The sequence below is a fragment of the Convolutriloba macropyga genome, chromosome 5 (assembly GCF_964194025.1).
Source record: "Convolutriloba macropyga chromosome 5, txConMacr16.3, whole genome shotgun sequence".
NCBI lineage: Eukaryota > Metazoa > Xenacoelomorpha > Acoela > Convolutidae > Convolutriloba > Convolutriloba macropyga.
The window spans coordinates 49,184,372-49,200,496 of record NC_134472.1 but is presented as its reverse complement, the minus strand read 5'-3'; the positions used below and the strand labels follow the sequence as shown (position 1 = coordinate 49,200,496).

Below are 16,125 nucleotides of genomic sequence, written 5' to 3'. Positions count from 1 at the left end.
GGTTTGCTCCATAACAAAACTCGAAGAAATAGGCGAACAGAATACATTTTTTTGCAGCCCTGACAACATTCTTTTGATTTTTATACCAAATTACAAAATTTATCGACGGGGGGAAACGGGGAGATGTTTGAATAATTGGAAAGACGACTGGAAAAGGAAAAAAGGAAAAGGTTGAGTGCAGGGGGTTAAATAAATTAATTGTAATAACACCGTCCCTACATTATATTAAACGTATATTTTGGATTATATAAATGTTTTCAACAACATAAAAAAGTAAAAAAAAATAAAAATTCAAAAAACAAAAAACAGATAAATTAGAATTTTTTTTACGTTTCACGTTTTCTTTCTCTTCCCCTTAGTTAATAATTTAAAATGCTGAGACAGATTTTTGTAGCTCAATAGACTTCCGATATCACCAAAAACAAAAAATGTTAAAATAATCGGAAATTGGAAAATATTAAACAAAAGAATCTAAAAATTTATAAAAAGGAAAACGGAATAGTTTTAGTTTCTTAATTTAGTCTTTGAACACTTAACCTGAATTTTTAAATTAAGTAACGCCTAGTTGATGTTTTTGTTTGCACTTGCCAGCAACTTAATCCCATTGTCAGACTATTGATATGCACAAACATTATAAGACACGCTTCTCCTAGCGAATGACGAAAAGACAAAACGAAATTGATTTATGTTGTTAATTTGTTTATCAGTTTCTCTGGCTTCTGTAACAAAGTATCTTCAGTGTAAGTTGGGGGTTCTTTTTTGTGGAAATTTTTTTCCATCACAGTCTGTATTTGACCTTCTCCAAATAAGAAAACAAATCAAACAAAATCTTAAACAAAAAAAACTTAATATCCCACAGCTCATTTGAGAACTAATTTAGAATCTCAGAATGTTGGCCAATTATTCATTAGAACAAAATATGTTCTTTAATAATTTTTCCAGAGAATTTTTGCAGATAATTCAAATGATTTCTAATGGAAATCTACAATTGGCTAACAACTGACAAATTATTTGAATGAAAATGTGAAGCAGTTACTATTTTTATTTTGCTTCCATTACGAAACAAAACAATGATATAAAGAGACTTTCTCGAAGCTTAGAAAATTTTAACCTTCTTGTAAATGTGTGCCGAAACTCAAGTTAAACCTTGTTTTCTCGCTTTCTATTTTTGGCAAATTGATGTGTTAAAATCTGTGAAACGGCTTCTCAAGGTTCATTAAAAAAAAAAACCACTTGAGTGAACAACTGTATAAATATATTTCCTTTACCTATTTCCTTACTATAAAGACTTTAAATTTTTCAGGGATTGCAAGGCCGAGTAGTCCTAATCTTTTTTGTTAAAACTGTATAAGAACTTAAAATTGTGCAAGTACACGTCACGTCAAAATAAAACAACTTGAAATAATTTCTTGTCAAAAACACAAAATTGACTTGACATAGTAAGCGACTCCAGTTTTCGATTTCATTTTATTTGTTAACTAGAAGCTTTTAACCGGTGCTCTTTTGTTTTCAGTGAGAATCTGTTTATTTTATCAAATAATTGAAAACGCAACTGACTTTTCATCTGATAACAACATGTCAACAGAAGGTCGCGAATTGTTCTTTTTTTTTCAAAATATAAAATTCTTATTCAATGTTGCTTCATTTTGCAGGAAAATGTTTCAGTTTGAGCACCAAAAAATTGATAGACAGAATTGTTTTTTGTCCCAGAACAAAAAAATTTGTGACAGACAGAAGACGTATGTCTTGTGAGAATCGCCTTGTTTTACTGAATTATCACAAAAAAATGAGTTTGATGTACAGTTCTCTCATAAAGTTTTTAAATAGGAATCATAGTAACTATTAATAAAATTTGGCAGTTTAGTGGGATCAACAAAGCTCATTTAGTGAAATCTGCATGCCGTTGCGACAATTTCTCTTAGGAATGAAAAAATGAAAAATCTTAAAAATCTTACAATGATCTTAGAAGTTTTGTACAAACAGAGCAAAATATTACAATGTGAAATAAAGTGAATTAGTAGGACTCTAGAAAACTAGAAAATAAAACAACTTTTGAACCCCGGACATCAGAACTCTTAGAAAATATACCACAAAAATTATACGGATTTATCCAGTAGCTTTTCGGAGAATAGCGAATGCAGAAGAACAGCAAAGTATTAAACTTTTGTCTGACCCGTACTTGGTTTAAAATCACTTGTTGGTTCAAAATCACTTGTTGATAGATTTTTGGTTCAAAATCACTGAAGAGAAGCTCAGACTCAAACGTAATCAGAACTGATGTAACATATCTGATTAACAGTGTACTAGTAATCTCACCTTTTCAGTATCATAGTAAACTCTGTTAAACTTGACTTGATATGTAGACTGCATTTTGAAATCAATAACAACAACAATAACAACAACAACAAAAATATCAGCAGCAATAACGTTGGCCCAAGCCAATGATACCAGTGACTGAAATGAAGTGCTGCAATAAATACACTTCGGAAGCGAACGGAGGTCTGCAATAACAGTAAAATAAGCGCGAGAGGAGATTCTATCGAGTATAATAATGCTGTTATGGCTTCAGGGCTGTGATTTTATAGCTATAGTGCTTCTGTTCTACCTTGTTAGGGCTACAACAATAAGGCAACCCAGAAACACACATGTAAGCTGTGTTTTGGGATCAGACAACAAATATGTGATTATATATCTCCATTACTACAACTTCAGCTTTCTTTAGTGTTCCAAAACACATGATACTACAACGAACAACAGTTCCTTTTTAACTGCTTCTAATTAATTTACGACTTCCGCATAAATTCTTCCCAGCTCTTTAAAGTAATCCAATCGACCATCGGTAACAGAACAGGGATCTCAATTTGAACTGGTGTGGCAACACAAACTATGCTGTAAAATCTGGGAATGGGAAGCAAAGTGTGGCCAACAAAGCAATAAATAGGTAGATCGGTTTGTTTTGAAGTGACCAAATAGATTTTTGTCCAAACAAGGCAGGCGAATTATAAGCCCGGGTTTCAGTTTTAATCTCGTCATGTGGACTATATTTGCTGTAGATCCTTCAAATTATCAATAAATTACAATATTTGCGATAATTTTGGATTGGGTTTTGACTGGGTCTTTGTGGGCATTAGTTCTGCAGTAGCCGCACGTGTGCCCCGCATTGTGAAGTGGAGGAAGAAATTGGGACACGTGAAGTCAATTTGGCCGGCAGCTTACCTCGAGTGCCAAGTTTTGTTAATCTGTTCCGCTTGGACGCGTGAAAAAGTGTCAAGTTTTATCACAGGAAAGTCAAGTCGAATGAGGGATAAAGTTGTAACTTTTGTAATTGGATCTTCATTTAGTCTCCCGCGTGGAGCCGCGTTTCCTTGTTAAAATCTCCCTCTTTCCCCCTCTCTCCCTTCACCCCGCACTCAGTCGCTTCCCGGCATTTCAACAGCAGCCCCCAAAATGTCTTCAAATGCTGCAAAGTTGTCACTAATCTCTTGTTCTACACGTGTGGAAGTTGGATTAGATCTGGGAGCCAAATGTATGCTCAAAATCGTCTCTAAGGTAAGACTGTGGTAAATTTTTATCACATGCGTACCCGTGCGTGAAATAAATGACTAAATGAGGTTATTTGTCAGTTTGTTCATCAAACGTAACTTTTGGAAGCAAATTATTTATTTAGAGTCTGTTTGATGGGAATGTATTCTGTGTAAACACAACCAACAAATTGGGTCTGATAGTGAGTATATGAGGATGCTCCCTTTAAGTAAACAAAACACGTTTCATGTAACAAAAGGAGACGAAAATTGTCTCAATGAGTTTGCTAAAGTACATGCTCCACTTTTATGTAAAAAGCTGTTGGTTAAACCACCATAATGGAGCCATACTTAAATCCAATTGCACTCTGTTATCCCAGTTATGGTAATAAAAGCACAAGTATTTGCTAAAAACGAGAGGATAAATACCTTTCAAGTAAATAATACCTTCTCATCAAACAAAAAACAGTAATTATAATAAGAGTAGTAACAAAACTACTAAAGGGTAGCCGCGCTTATTTTCTCGTGGAGTAGAAGATTAAAGATAACTTAAAGTTCACCTCATAAATATGCTAAAAGGAATCTCTGCAATGGATAATGGATCGAGCTATTAGAGGAACAAATACAGATTATTGCCGTATTGTAGCTAGTTATAATAGCTGGGCGCAAATTGTTATAAAAAGTGGTAATCGGGTAATAAAAGGTAGCTTTGAAATTTAGTCCGTTCCTTCAAATTGACAATTTGAGAGAAACGTACATTTCCAAACATTATATAGAAAGCAGACGCATTATTTTTTTTCTCATTATGTTAAAATTCCTAATCCATGTGAACGCAAATTTTTTTGCAGCCATGTAGTAAATGAATTTGAGCCAATCAGATCCGAGGATTGAAAGGTTATCTCCTGGAGTGGCGGCAGAAAATACCAGGGAAGAGCTGACAAACTAGTAACAAATGGTGTTATTTATTTTGTGTTCAATTAATTGATGCATTTCTGCAAATTTCTTCTGTCAAAAACACACTTTAGCAGCAAAATTAAGACGGAAAATAGTAACTAAGCTAATAATCTCAGCGACGTCCACTCTTTTAAGGCTTCGTTGAATCACTTTTTGCTTAAAATCTGAAGGAAATAAATTTTCTGAACAAATTGGAGACCACAATGTGAAATACTATTAAAAGGGATGGGCAAGATACTAGTATGAACCCAAGTTCGTATTCTATAAAAACGCACGGATTGACCTCAGCAAGCCAAATAAATGAATTGATGGATGAAAGATGCGTATCCCTCCATTGTGGCGCATTCATTAAAGTTCTCTACTATCGGCGACCATCATCTAAAAATAGTGCCAGCCGTACAAGTAAAAAAATGCATTAATTGTGTAAATCCGTAAAAGCTTTCATACCTTACTCTAAGGAAAATTGAGTACCGAATCAGAATAAAATTCAGAAAGTTATCAGCTCTGATTCAGAAACTGATTCAAGTCACATTTTGCACTGAATTTTTCTTATTCATATTTACTCGACTCAAAACAATTTTTCTCTGATTTGGACTGTGTATTTTCTCTTTGTGAGATTTTGTGATTGCCCGAAAATGCGAATAAACTTGATGAAATTTGAGAAAGAAATCGTACAATCAGCTTCATGCGATCAATTAATGGTTGAAGCAGCCTCTCTGGTAAAAAAGAGTTTGAAAGTTTTTAAAAGCTCATGAAATGGTGAAAACAAGGTTAAAATTTTTAATAAAGTAATTTACTCTTTTTTGTTTATCATTTTTTCCTGAATTTTCTTCTGCTGATTCAGTGCTAATTGAAAAATTAATTCAATGTTTTCCTCTGATTGAGGAGAATTGAGAGAATAACGATTCTGAATTCAGTCCTGATTCAGACAATTTCAGAATCACTATAAAGACTGTCTTTTAAAATTGGCGATTCAGTGTCAAAAACTACAACTCCTTTGAAAAGGTTGCGAATGAGCTGATGCACTGAAGCCAATGCTTAGGTAAGAGCTCAGTTAAATGAAATGGATAATTTGAGAAAATGCATTTCGCATAGATATCTTTCAACTGGGGGTAAGATCATATTAAGAACAAGCAACCGTTCTTTCCAACAGAAAAGCATTCTGAAATGGAAAAAACTTCCTCATGAAATACGGAAAGTAAAATCTCAAAACAAATTCAAAAAAGTTTTTGAAATGTTAAGACAGCATCTGCTCAACAAATTTAAACTTGTACCATTCGAAAGAACCATTAGCTTCCTGAAAAATCATATTTATGTTTAGTAGAATAAGAAAACATTAATTTTGATTTATAATTTTGTACTGGAGAAATAGAATGTATATATATAATACCGAACTTGTAAACTTTAACCGATTGGTTATGAAAGTATTTTACTTGTCAATTCGGAAAAAAATGATTGCTAGTAAAAACTGAGTTTGAGAAGACAGACACTCAAAGTTGGAAAATCCGAATTTTTTAGTATCACAAAAGCCATGATATTAGCATTATCAACTTTTGCAATTTAAGTACAAAAATGATTAGAGAGCAGTTCCAACGCTAAAATCCTCTTTAAAATAAACAGCTAATACAAAGAAATCTTTTTTGTTTAAAATTAAAAATAAATGAGTAAAATCTTGATTTTTTTGGTGAATAGGTATCAATCATATATGAGATCTGAGAAGTCAAAAAGGAATCAAGATTGTGAAAAAAATAAGATGAGATGCGTTAGATACAACTTCAAACTTTTGTGTGACTAAAGAGACTGTTCAGGAGATATGAGATCAAAAAATCATACTTGCAACCAAAATGGATTCAACGGGTGAAGAACATAAATCAAACAGCGTTGAAACTTTCCTTAAAGATTTTCTTTTACAAACGAATTGAATGTTTTTCCTTATTCGAAAATAAAACATGTAATAGCTGGAACATAACCGGCAGATCGCCAGAAAATAGCTGCCACTGATTTTAAAAAAATAGAAATTATGGAAAAGTTTGATTGTTGTATAAAATTGAAAGTTCGTTTGATTCCGTTTTGCCGCTAGACATAGTCAACATAGTAACATACACATTTAGAGTCATTTTTAATTCAAAATTTTGTTAATCCGAAACAGATCGAAACAACTCCGAATTATAGCAAGTGGCAAAAATTTACTAAAGCATTACAAAAACAATGGGTACTTAAGTTGTCAAAAATAATTGTTCTGATTTGATGCCGATAACATGACGGAAGATTCCGCACTAAAAATCTATCAAGAACCGTTATGATTGAGACTAAGCAACAAGACCACAAAGAAAGGAACAAAACAATTCATTTATGAGCGAGGAGTAACCATAAGACGTATAATCACTGGAATTATTGGTAAGACAACAGTATGCACAAAAAAGACCGGCAAAACTCCAAAGTTCGCAAACAAACTGGACACTTTGATAAGATTTGTTCATTCATGCCGTATAAGCAAACAACCCAAAGGACCTGCTCTTAAAAAATGATGAATAAGACAACATAAGACAACAAAATGAACAACTCACATAAACAAATTTCGCTAGCAGTCCTTGAAATTAAGTATTAAAATTATAGAAACATTTAGCTAGGAGCTGAAACAATCAATTTGATTCATTTAGACCTGTTTAGAATTGATGGGACCTATCATTAATTGGACTATGTGAAACAGTTCAATAAAAAACTATTGTTGAGCGCGACGCGACGAGGGAACGAAATGTACGCAAAAATTGTGAGCAGTCAAAAACAAAATATAAAATCAATCAAAGCTTGAATTGTTATCAAAAGTTTTTTTTAGCTGCATTGCAGCACATGTAGTTCCCCATGTGAACAAATCTTAAGAACCTATAAGGATTAGAAGAGTTTAATTTTTGGTTACTTTAATGTCAGTTAATACAATTTTTTGGATCTTATCAGTTTGTGCCCCCCTCCCCCAGTACGTTATGCTCCCCCAGTTAGTATGTAAAAATATGGCACGAGCCCCTGGAGGGTCCAAATAGTATGCGCCCACTAAGCGGGGGGGGGGCAAACGGAAAAGATCCGTTTTTATCATGGCTTTTCAACTGCTTCAAGTTCGCAATAAATGAACTCAGCAGCAGCTTATCTAAAAAATTTTTGTAATATATTGGGATGAGGCAATCGGATTTTTTAAAAAACTGATTTATTCTTATCTATCTAATAGAAATTTTAATTAAAAACTTTTTTAAGAGTTCCAATTGTGTTTTATTAGGAATTTGAACATAAAAGAATAAAGTTTCGGATTAAGAGCAAAATATACCTAATAATGAACACTATTCCCAATTGCAGAATAGACAGTATTGGACAGATTGAACAGTTAAGAGTTTTTGCAAAATCAAATTAAGCAAATTCACTCCTAAATGTGAACTTGTCACACTTCAATTAGATTAAAATGGTTCAATCGCAAATGTATCAAATATAGCATGTATCAACAAAGCCATCAATCATTTTTGAAAGGTGTTTCGATTTAAAACTATATGTCATTTCAACGACGTTATGGCGCTTCAAAGATTTTCCTAAGACTTATAGAAGGGGCGTTGAATCAAACACCCAAAGGACCAAATCATGTTTAAATGTTTTAGTTTTTATTATGATGACAATTGACGTTCGCAAGTCAATTATAAAGTGCCATATATGGCATTAAGAAAAATAAGATAACAATATTAGCCAAAAGTTTTAATTAAATTCAGCAAGAAAACGACATTCAATGCTAAGTGTCTCAATAATCTAACTAAGGCAATAATACCCAAGAATATTTTGAAACATCTTAAAACCAACATTAAACAGAGCTGAGAGAGCCCAAAAATTACGTTGAATTTGTTCTACGTTGGACATGAGAACTTCAGGTAAAAATGCTACCGTTTACACAGCAATTGAAAGAACGTTTATGGGACAATTAAACCAATTATTAAACACAACCGACTACTGTCGGACGAAATGCTCTCAGACAACTACGGTGGACTTGCTGGTATGGGTAGGTGGGTGGGGTGGGGTGGTCCTAACCTCCTAAAAGAGCCACTCACCAGATGAATACACGTATATTCGCCAGTTTCGGTGAAAAGACTATTAGAGACCATTAGAGACTAGCAAAGCTCTAAGAAAACAGCAACTTAATGTTTGCAACTCTTTTTGCGGCGATGAAAGACAAAAAATGCCTGGTTGAAAATTGCATTAAAAAACAAAACCGAAAATAAACGGAAAGGGTTTAAAGACTTCTGAAATGTACCCTAGAACCAACAACGCCCAAAAATATCTATATTCAAAAACGGATAGTCGCTTGAGTTGGCAAAGATTTTGAGCTGGCTGAAACTAAAGAAACAAAACGTTTTCCAATGGCACCAACTTAAAACATCGAAATAGAGCGTGTATATCTTGGAATAATCTTTAAGAAATCACAGGATGTATGTTTCAAGATGTAAACAGATAATTTTTAGTGATCGATTTTCCCCTCAATTGGCACCCAACGAAGAGTATTTTTATCATAAGAGAAAAAACAGGAATCTACAAAAAATATTATGAAATATTGCTGGAAGAGGTAAATAATTGGAAATGTGATTGGAGTCCTTAACCATTTTACTTTCCTGCCTTGCGCAAAACTTAACTTTTAGTTGAGGTTTTGGAGTCTTTTAGCACATCTTCTAGTTAGTCCTATTTAATACTTTGATGTTGTTTATATATTATAATAATCGGAAATAAACATCTCAACAACTAAAGCCAAATTATAATCTGTCCAAATCTTTGCTATAGAATTAGTTTTTTTTATCTTTGTTAATTTAGATCCCGTATTTTTTAACATATCTTTTTGTGAAAGCTTTGTTTCTGACTAATAATTCCAAAATTAGTAGTTCTTGATTATAGTTTACTTTGTTGCTTACTTCAATGATTTTGTTTCTTTTTGACCTTCCGGAACCAAATTCTTCAACAAAATTTCCGAAAAAATAAAAAGATGACTTCTATACTGTCTGAAAGTTAAAAGCAAATCGGCATCGAGTGTTCTTCTTTCTTTGTTCAAAAAATTATTTCAATTGAATAAGTGTACGATGGTTCATTTTTAGAGCCACTGAAAAGATCTTAGTGTTACCTTAAAAGCTCAATATGTAAGCAAAAGCAATCATAGTTGCTTGAACGAACAATTTTGAAATTTTAACGACGGCCACAGTTTGAAGTTGAACTGTTTTCAGACTCCAAACAGCACAACACAACGTGTTATTTGTGTGATTGACGATAAATTAACTCCTGTAACATATGCTCTATATAGAAAAAAATGGTAATACGATTTTAAATACAGAGAGCCAGTTTTAACTATATAGAGCCAAAAACGTCGAAAAACAATCACTTATTGAATATGTGATCGAAGACTAAAAATTGGCTCTTCTGATTTTTTTTACTCAATTGTGCATTATGGTAAAATTGATCAAATAAATTATTTCACTGCAAATATTTTTTATTTGAAATGATATTACTTGAAATAATAAATTATGCTCGGCTCAGAAAAAAAGTTCTGTTATTTTTTGCTCCTCTCCCGATTCTTCGCAAAAAAGATTTTAAGTAGAACTTCGATTGAACTTTGAATTGAAGAGAAAAAAAAACGGAACAATCTAAACGAAGTTTCCATTTAAAAACGGTAATTTTGTCGACATTTTCACAGCTAGATATCGGTAATTTTCTACTCGATTGAAAATAAACGTACGCTTCTCATCCTCTGTAGCCTGTCAAAAATGAAATGTAAGTTGAGCACAGTTTGTGCTTGGATAAAAAGTAGGAAGTGAGTAAATGAAGTTCACAGTGTTACTCCCACGTAAGAACCTATTGAACTTTGTCAACTGGGAAACACTTTTGAAGAGTGTTTGAAGGCAACGATTTAAAGCAAACAAAGAACACTAATACGTGTAAGAGTAGAAACAATTAAGAGAAGAAAGACAACGCTTTTCACTATTCTGACACCACATTTTGACGTTCACTTTTGATAACACAAAATTCCGCAAACGTCAAATTTGCAAAATGTCTTTAAATTGAGGAAATAATCGAGTTGCCTTTATGAAGCGAATTCTGTGGAGTTTAAACAACGGGAGCTGGGTAAAAGTGTCGTGTAGTTTATTTTAACTTGGGATAAATATCCTGTTTATTTGCCCAAACTTGTTTGTCGCACTCTTGCCCGCCGGGGCTGTTTGCCTCCTCAGAAGGGGAAGAGGCCAAAGCGAATCTAGAGTGGCCTTTTTGGTCGCGATTGCTCCGAGGAGAAGTTTGGAAGTTTGAGAGCATGTAACAGCGGAGCGGGTAATTGGGCAAAATATCCGCGGGTAAAATAACCAAACGACACTTAAAAGGCCAAATAAATCAGTTTATTTTAGCAAAAACATCAAAGCGACATTTTTGAAGGCACGAATTTGGTTTTACAAAATTAATAGGCAAAAAACTGAGAAGTTCATTCAAAGTTATTTGCAAGTTCAGTTGGTGTTAAAAACCAATCAATATTTCTCACGTTTTGTAAGTTTGAGATAATATTCCAGCATATAAAATGAATTAAGATTAATGATGGCAAAAAGGAGGAAGCAAATGGCGCGTATAATTACAAGATCTTCAATAGTACATGGTGCGATAATTCATTATTGCAGACTGAGGTTGGGGATCTGGTCCCATGGGGGGGGGGGGGGTGTAGGGCAGTACTCACTACAGTGAATTTACTGTGTGGTTATAAGGGTTGGGGCGTTATGTTGTTGTCAAGAGAAATTGAGCAGTGCTAATTGGCTGTTTGCTGAGACGGTGGGTGGGCTAATAATAAGTATTGGGAGGTACAGAGTGGGTTAGAAGAAAGGTAGGGTAGCAGACGAGAGGCGGCGGTGGCAGGGAAAAATTGGGTGAAAAGACAGAATGGAAAGACTGCGAAAAGGGACAAAAGCGGCGTGGACAAAAATGGAATCAGGACACTTAATTGAATGACTCATTTGTCATTCGAGAGACAGGAGAAGGGAATGAAAGACGGAATGGGAAAGGGGAGGGAAAGTTGGCGTGGTATTCTAGCAAGGAAAAGAGGGACTAGGGAGTGATTGGGGTGGATGAAAGGAGTATAGTGGGGGATAAAGAGGATGATAATGGCTGTGGTGGTGGTGATAGGGAATAACAATGGTGTGCAAAGAGTGTATGTTAACTTGGATGGATATGGAGTAGAAAAGTACCTGTCAATGCCAGGAAGATTAGCTTACAATCTATTGTTTAACACGCCACCTCATTATCATCACTCACGCTCTCACTTACTCACATATATACATATACATATAAATACACTCTTCTTTGCAAGCATAAATATCCCCCCCCCCCCCAAGAGTCGCAAACAGATCAACATCGGCATCTTCCAAGACAAAATCTCACCTGACCTATTTCACATTTAACATAAACTCATATAACTCCAGACACGAAATGAATTATTCAATTATTTGAAAATTATACCTGTTCGCTAAAATACTTCATGCAAGTATCAGATGCAAAAATCATTGAAAATTTTTATCGTTTTTGATTTTCATCATTAAATCATTCGATGACATCCGATGTGATGCAAATAAGTTCGACAAAAACTATTTCAAAAAGATTTGTTCAAAAGTGCATTGATATACCAGAACGTTGTTCAATAAATTTTAACTATCAGTTATTGAGATTTAGGCTTATTGAGATATAAAATTATTTAGCGAGATTTCTGCTGACAGCTCTTGTTGTATGATGAACATTCAAAGTTCAATCACATTTTCGGATGAACGAATTTGGCCTATTTACTGCTTTCACTACAAGTCAGTTCACACCTTTTACTCCTTGTTATTCACCCTCTCTAATTCTCACCCACCACTCTTCAATTTAGCTATCAGCTGATGGTTGGGAATGAACAATTGGGATGTTTACTTGTGATCAAGGCATGAGCAGAAGGTGTGTTTGACCCCTGAAGGGTGGCTATCAATGAAGCAATCTCACGTCAATCAAATTCAATTATGTCTCTCCATTCCCATATCCTTAAAAAAACTGAATACGCGCACTAATTTGAGTGTTTTAATTGCGCAATAAAATTTTCTTGCGTAAACAATTAACAACAAAATTTTGATGATTAAATAACGATAAACAACGTTGATTATCAGTTTTTGAATATTTAAGAATCAAGCATACAGATTGGATTTTTTCTTTAACAGAAATCAGTGTATCATGGTTAAAAAAATATAAAAAAAAGAAATATCATAAACACGCAAAAAAATTAATATTTGGAAACTAAGTTTTGAGTTAGGTCGCTAACTCTGAATGTCGCGACACCTTGACCAAATTAAGGTGATAATCAAACTAAGAAAGATGAGCTTGCTGAACCCAATGATGATCAACTGAGTTCGAATTATCAGTTCAAATCGACCTAACACGAATTGAACAAACTCTGCAGCAAGATACATTGTATTTGAGTTGGCCTTATTTCAACAGATAAGAGATGCCAATCAACTTTGCAGCTTTCACCCTCTGATAGCTCAACATCAATTATGTGCCCACTGGGCTAACTGAAGGAGGGTCAGTTGGACCCCCAGACTGTTTGCCCCATTATAAGTTATGACTGCTAATTTATGATGAATGACAAGATTAGGCGTGGTAACTAATTAATGTGATCCCTGTGTCAACTAGAGCAGACAATATTGAAAAGAGGGTAGGTCATAGCAAAAGCCGATGATTAATACAAAACATTCCATCAATTTTGTCGTCGGAAGGTTTTACCATATGACGGTTTGTTGTGTGAATGCAACACATTTTTCTTCGTCGAATTAAGCTCAAAAACTGATATTAAGATGCCATGAAAGAAACGGGAACAAAATTGAACAAGATTGTGGGACTTGAATTTGGCACGGAGTTTTAATCGTGTCACCATACCAGTGGTTATACATTATACAAGATGATGGACTGAGTTAAATCCAGGCAGATTAATCAGATCTATGATCGCTCTCTCCGCAGTCCATCACTTCTCAAAAGATATGCGTAGAAAAACCATAACTTGAAGCCAAAGATTTTCCAAATTTATAAAACGAGAGTGAACTATGCCAGGATGATTATCTGTCGTCAATCTTGACCCAATCTTATAATCCAACCTATATAATCCATTGAAGATACATTGAAGAAATTTTTTTAAATGAATTTTTTCTCAAACTTAGTATTAATGAGAAGGGATGAGGTTTTAAAAGAAACTGGCTTTTTCCCCAATTGTATCTGATTGGGTTTACGCCACCTGAAATGTACTACGGTCATAGATGAAGAGATTAGAACGACCTGTAGAATAGATTAGTAGAATTAAAATAGTTTTAGTAAAAACTACCCAGTTTTCCTGCATTTTCCCAACTTCCCGCCAAATCTTTTACATTTCAATTTTAAGCAAATATCTCAAACTAATTTTTTTTCATATGTAAAATTATTTCAATTTCAAATGTCAAATTTTCGATTAAAAAATAGGGTCACCGTATAAAATTGGAAAATTTAAGAAATGAACTGAAAACATTTCACGGTCTCGCGCAATTTTCCTTTTATTCAATAAATTACGCAAAAAAACACTACTGCTAAAAACTGTCCCTGGTTTAACAAAAAACACTGTGTAAAAATTGCTTCCAAACTATATCTTTAAAATAAACTTGCAATTGAATGAACTGAAATTAAGTTTATAGAGATTATTTCTGATTATGTTTGTGAAACTATGCTTTTGGATTGCATATGGTCACTGCATATTTATTGATAACCCTCTCCGATGCATTAAAACACAAACGTTACATTTTTCAAACAGTTTTTCTATAAATCTTCATCTTGATCTCAATTGATTTCTCATTCAAAAATCAATTTTTATTTTTCTTCCCATGTATGAAAAATGCTATGCTCATATCAAATACCAAAAAATAACTGTTTTTGAAGCAAGAAGTCCAAAAACTGCTTATTTCTTAAGTAATTGCTAATAAAATCTTCATTTTTTTTGGTTAAGAAAAGAACTTGAACCACTCTCTCTATCGAGTTCACGAATTATTCATGGCTTGGCGTTTCTTAAGCTCTTTGAATTTTTAGATAATCAATATCAACAATATCCTAACTACAACAAAAAATTGCTAAACAGTTTTTCTCGTCTTTTTTAAAACCCAAAAAAGATTTGTTTTGAGAAATAGATGCAAAATTCAATGCTTCATATAGATGCGAAACTATTAGAAAAAGAATTGTTCAGAAAGTAATAACTGTTCCGCAAACACAATAAACGCGGAGTTCAAAAAATCTTATTTTTTTCAATAAGAAAACAGCGTTTTACCTGCTTTAGGGGTGAATTGTAACAGCTAATGTTTCAGCAAAAATGGAAAAACATTTTGAAAAAATCTTAAACATTTCTTCTGACGCAAGAGAGTGTGATCATGGGCATCAATTTCTATTGTACGAAAGTGTTTCACAGCTAATTTTTTAAAAATAAAATTATAAACTTATGTTTCCCCACTCATTGATAAAACAAAATAAGACAAAGTTTCGTATTCTGATAGGAGTTGACACCAAACAGGGTTTCTGATGAAAACTGTTGGAAAAAAATTTAGATTTTTGTAATTTGTATATATATATATATATATATATATATATATATATATATATATATACATACATATATATATATATAAATATATATATATATATATATATATACATATATATAATATATATATATATATATATATATATATATATATATATATTTCTGAGACCCTAATAGTGGCAAGGGGCCCTTTAAAAAACTAGTTCAAAAGGTAGTTGTTGCTGTTACTAACTAGTGTATTTCTACAGAAATCCACAGAATTTCAGGATGCTTAAACCTGACTTTAATATGTGGAAATGACGCTTTTTCGCAATGTGAAACAAATTAAATTCAATTTATGACAATATTTTGTCACAACGGGTCACTACCAGCTATGCAAAAGACAGATATGTGAACTCATCAATTTTCTAATTGAATGATAGAGATAAAAATTTTGTTGAAGCAGCTCTGCCAACAGAAAAGAAGTAAGATCAAGAAAAAACATTTTTTTTCTATTTCTTTTACAGAGTCAAAAAGTGTTCTAATTCTGCGTGCAGTTTCTGTTGGATTCTAAAACTATATTCAATTCAGCCTCTCAACTGAAAGCTAATAAGCTTAATACCAATGTCAGCTAGAAAACCATCTAATGAACTTTGATAACCTAATACTCAATGACTTAGTGACGGGGCTTCATCCGTTTATCCCGTTTCTTTTCATTTTGCTTTTTTGACCTTCACTATCTTGCGTAATTCATCGAGTAAAACAATTTAAAATGCATTCTGTTGAAAGAGTGAGTGAGTTAAGTCAGAAGTCAAACGTGAAAGTTGTGACTTATGTAAAACGAAAAATGTGATCAAATGTTAAAGCAAATAAAAAAAAAAACAACGCAGGATAAGTCCTGACGTACAATTCAAAGAATTTTCATTGACTAAACGAAAACTAAAAAGGACTACGAGTGAATTAAGCAACCCACTTCCTATAAAAAAATCCGATCCAAAAATCGATAAAACAGTAAAAATCCAAGTGAAACTGCCGTGTGCGAACAAAAAAAAG

The 16,125-nt window shown here is 33.3% G+C and overlaps 1 protein-coding gene across 7 annotated transcripts in view; it reads right to left on the bottom strand.

Moving 5' to 3' along the window:
* Nucleotides 1–2,084: 2,084 nt before the first annotated feature.
* The window catches only part of LOC142339437 (prickle planar cell polarity protein 3-like), a 120,782-nt gene continuing 106,741 nt past the window's right edge, over nt 2,085–16,125 (bottom strand). For 6 of the 7 annotated variants that reach the window (XR_012759018.1, XR_012759015.1, XR_012759019.1 and 3 more), the window contains exons 6-7: nt 10,222–11,707; nt 2,085–4,248 (exon numbers count right to left, since the gene is read on the bottom strand). Coding sequence is in view for 1 of the 7 variants with exons in the window: in XM_075389468.1 (XP_075245583.1) it covers nt 4,824–4,853 (30 nt within the window). In the remaining 6 variants the exon portion in view is untranslated. Of the gene's footprint in view, nt 4,854–10,221; nt 11,708–16,125 lie in introns of all 7 variants that reach the window. The other variant, XM_075389468.1, reaches the window with a different exon arrangement.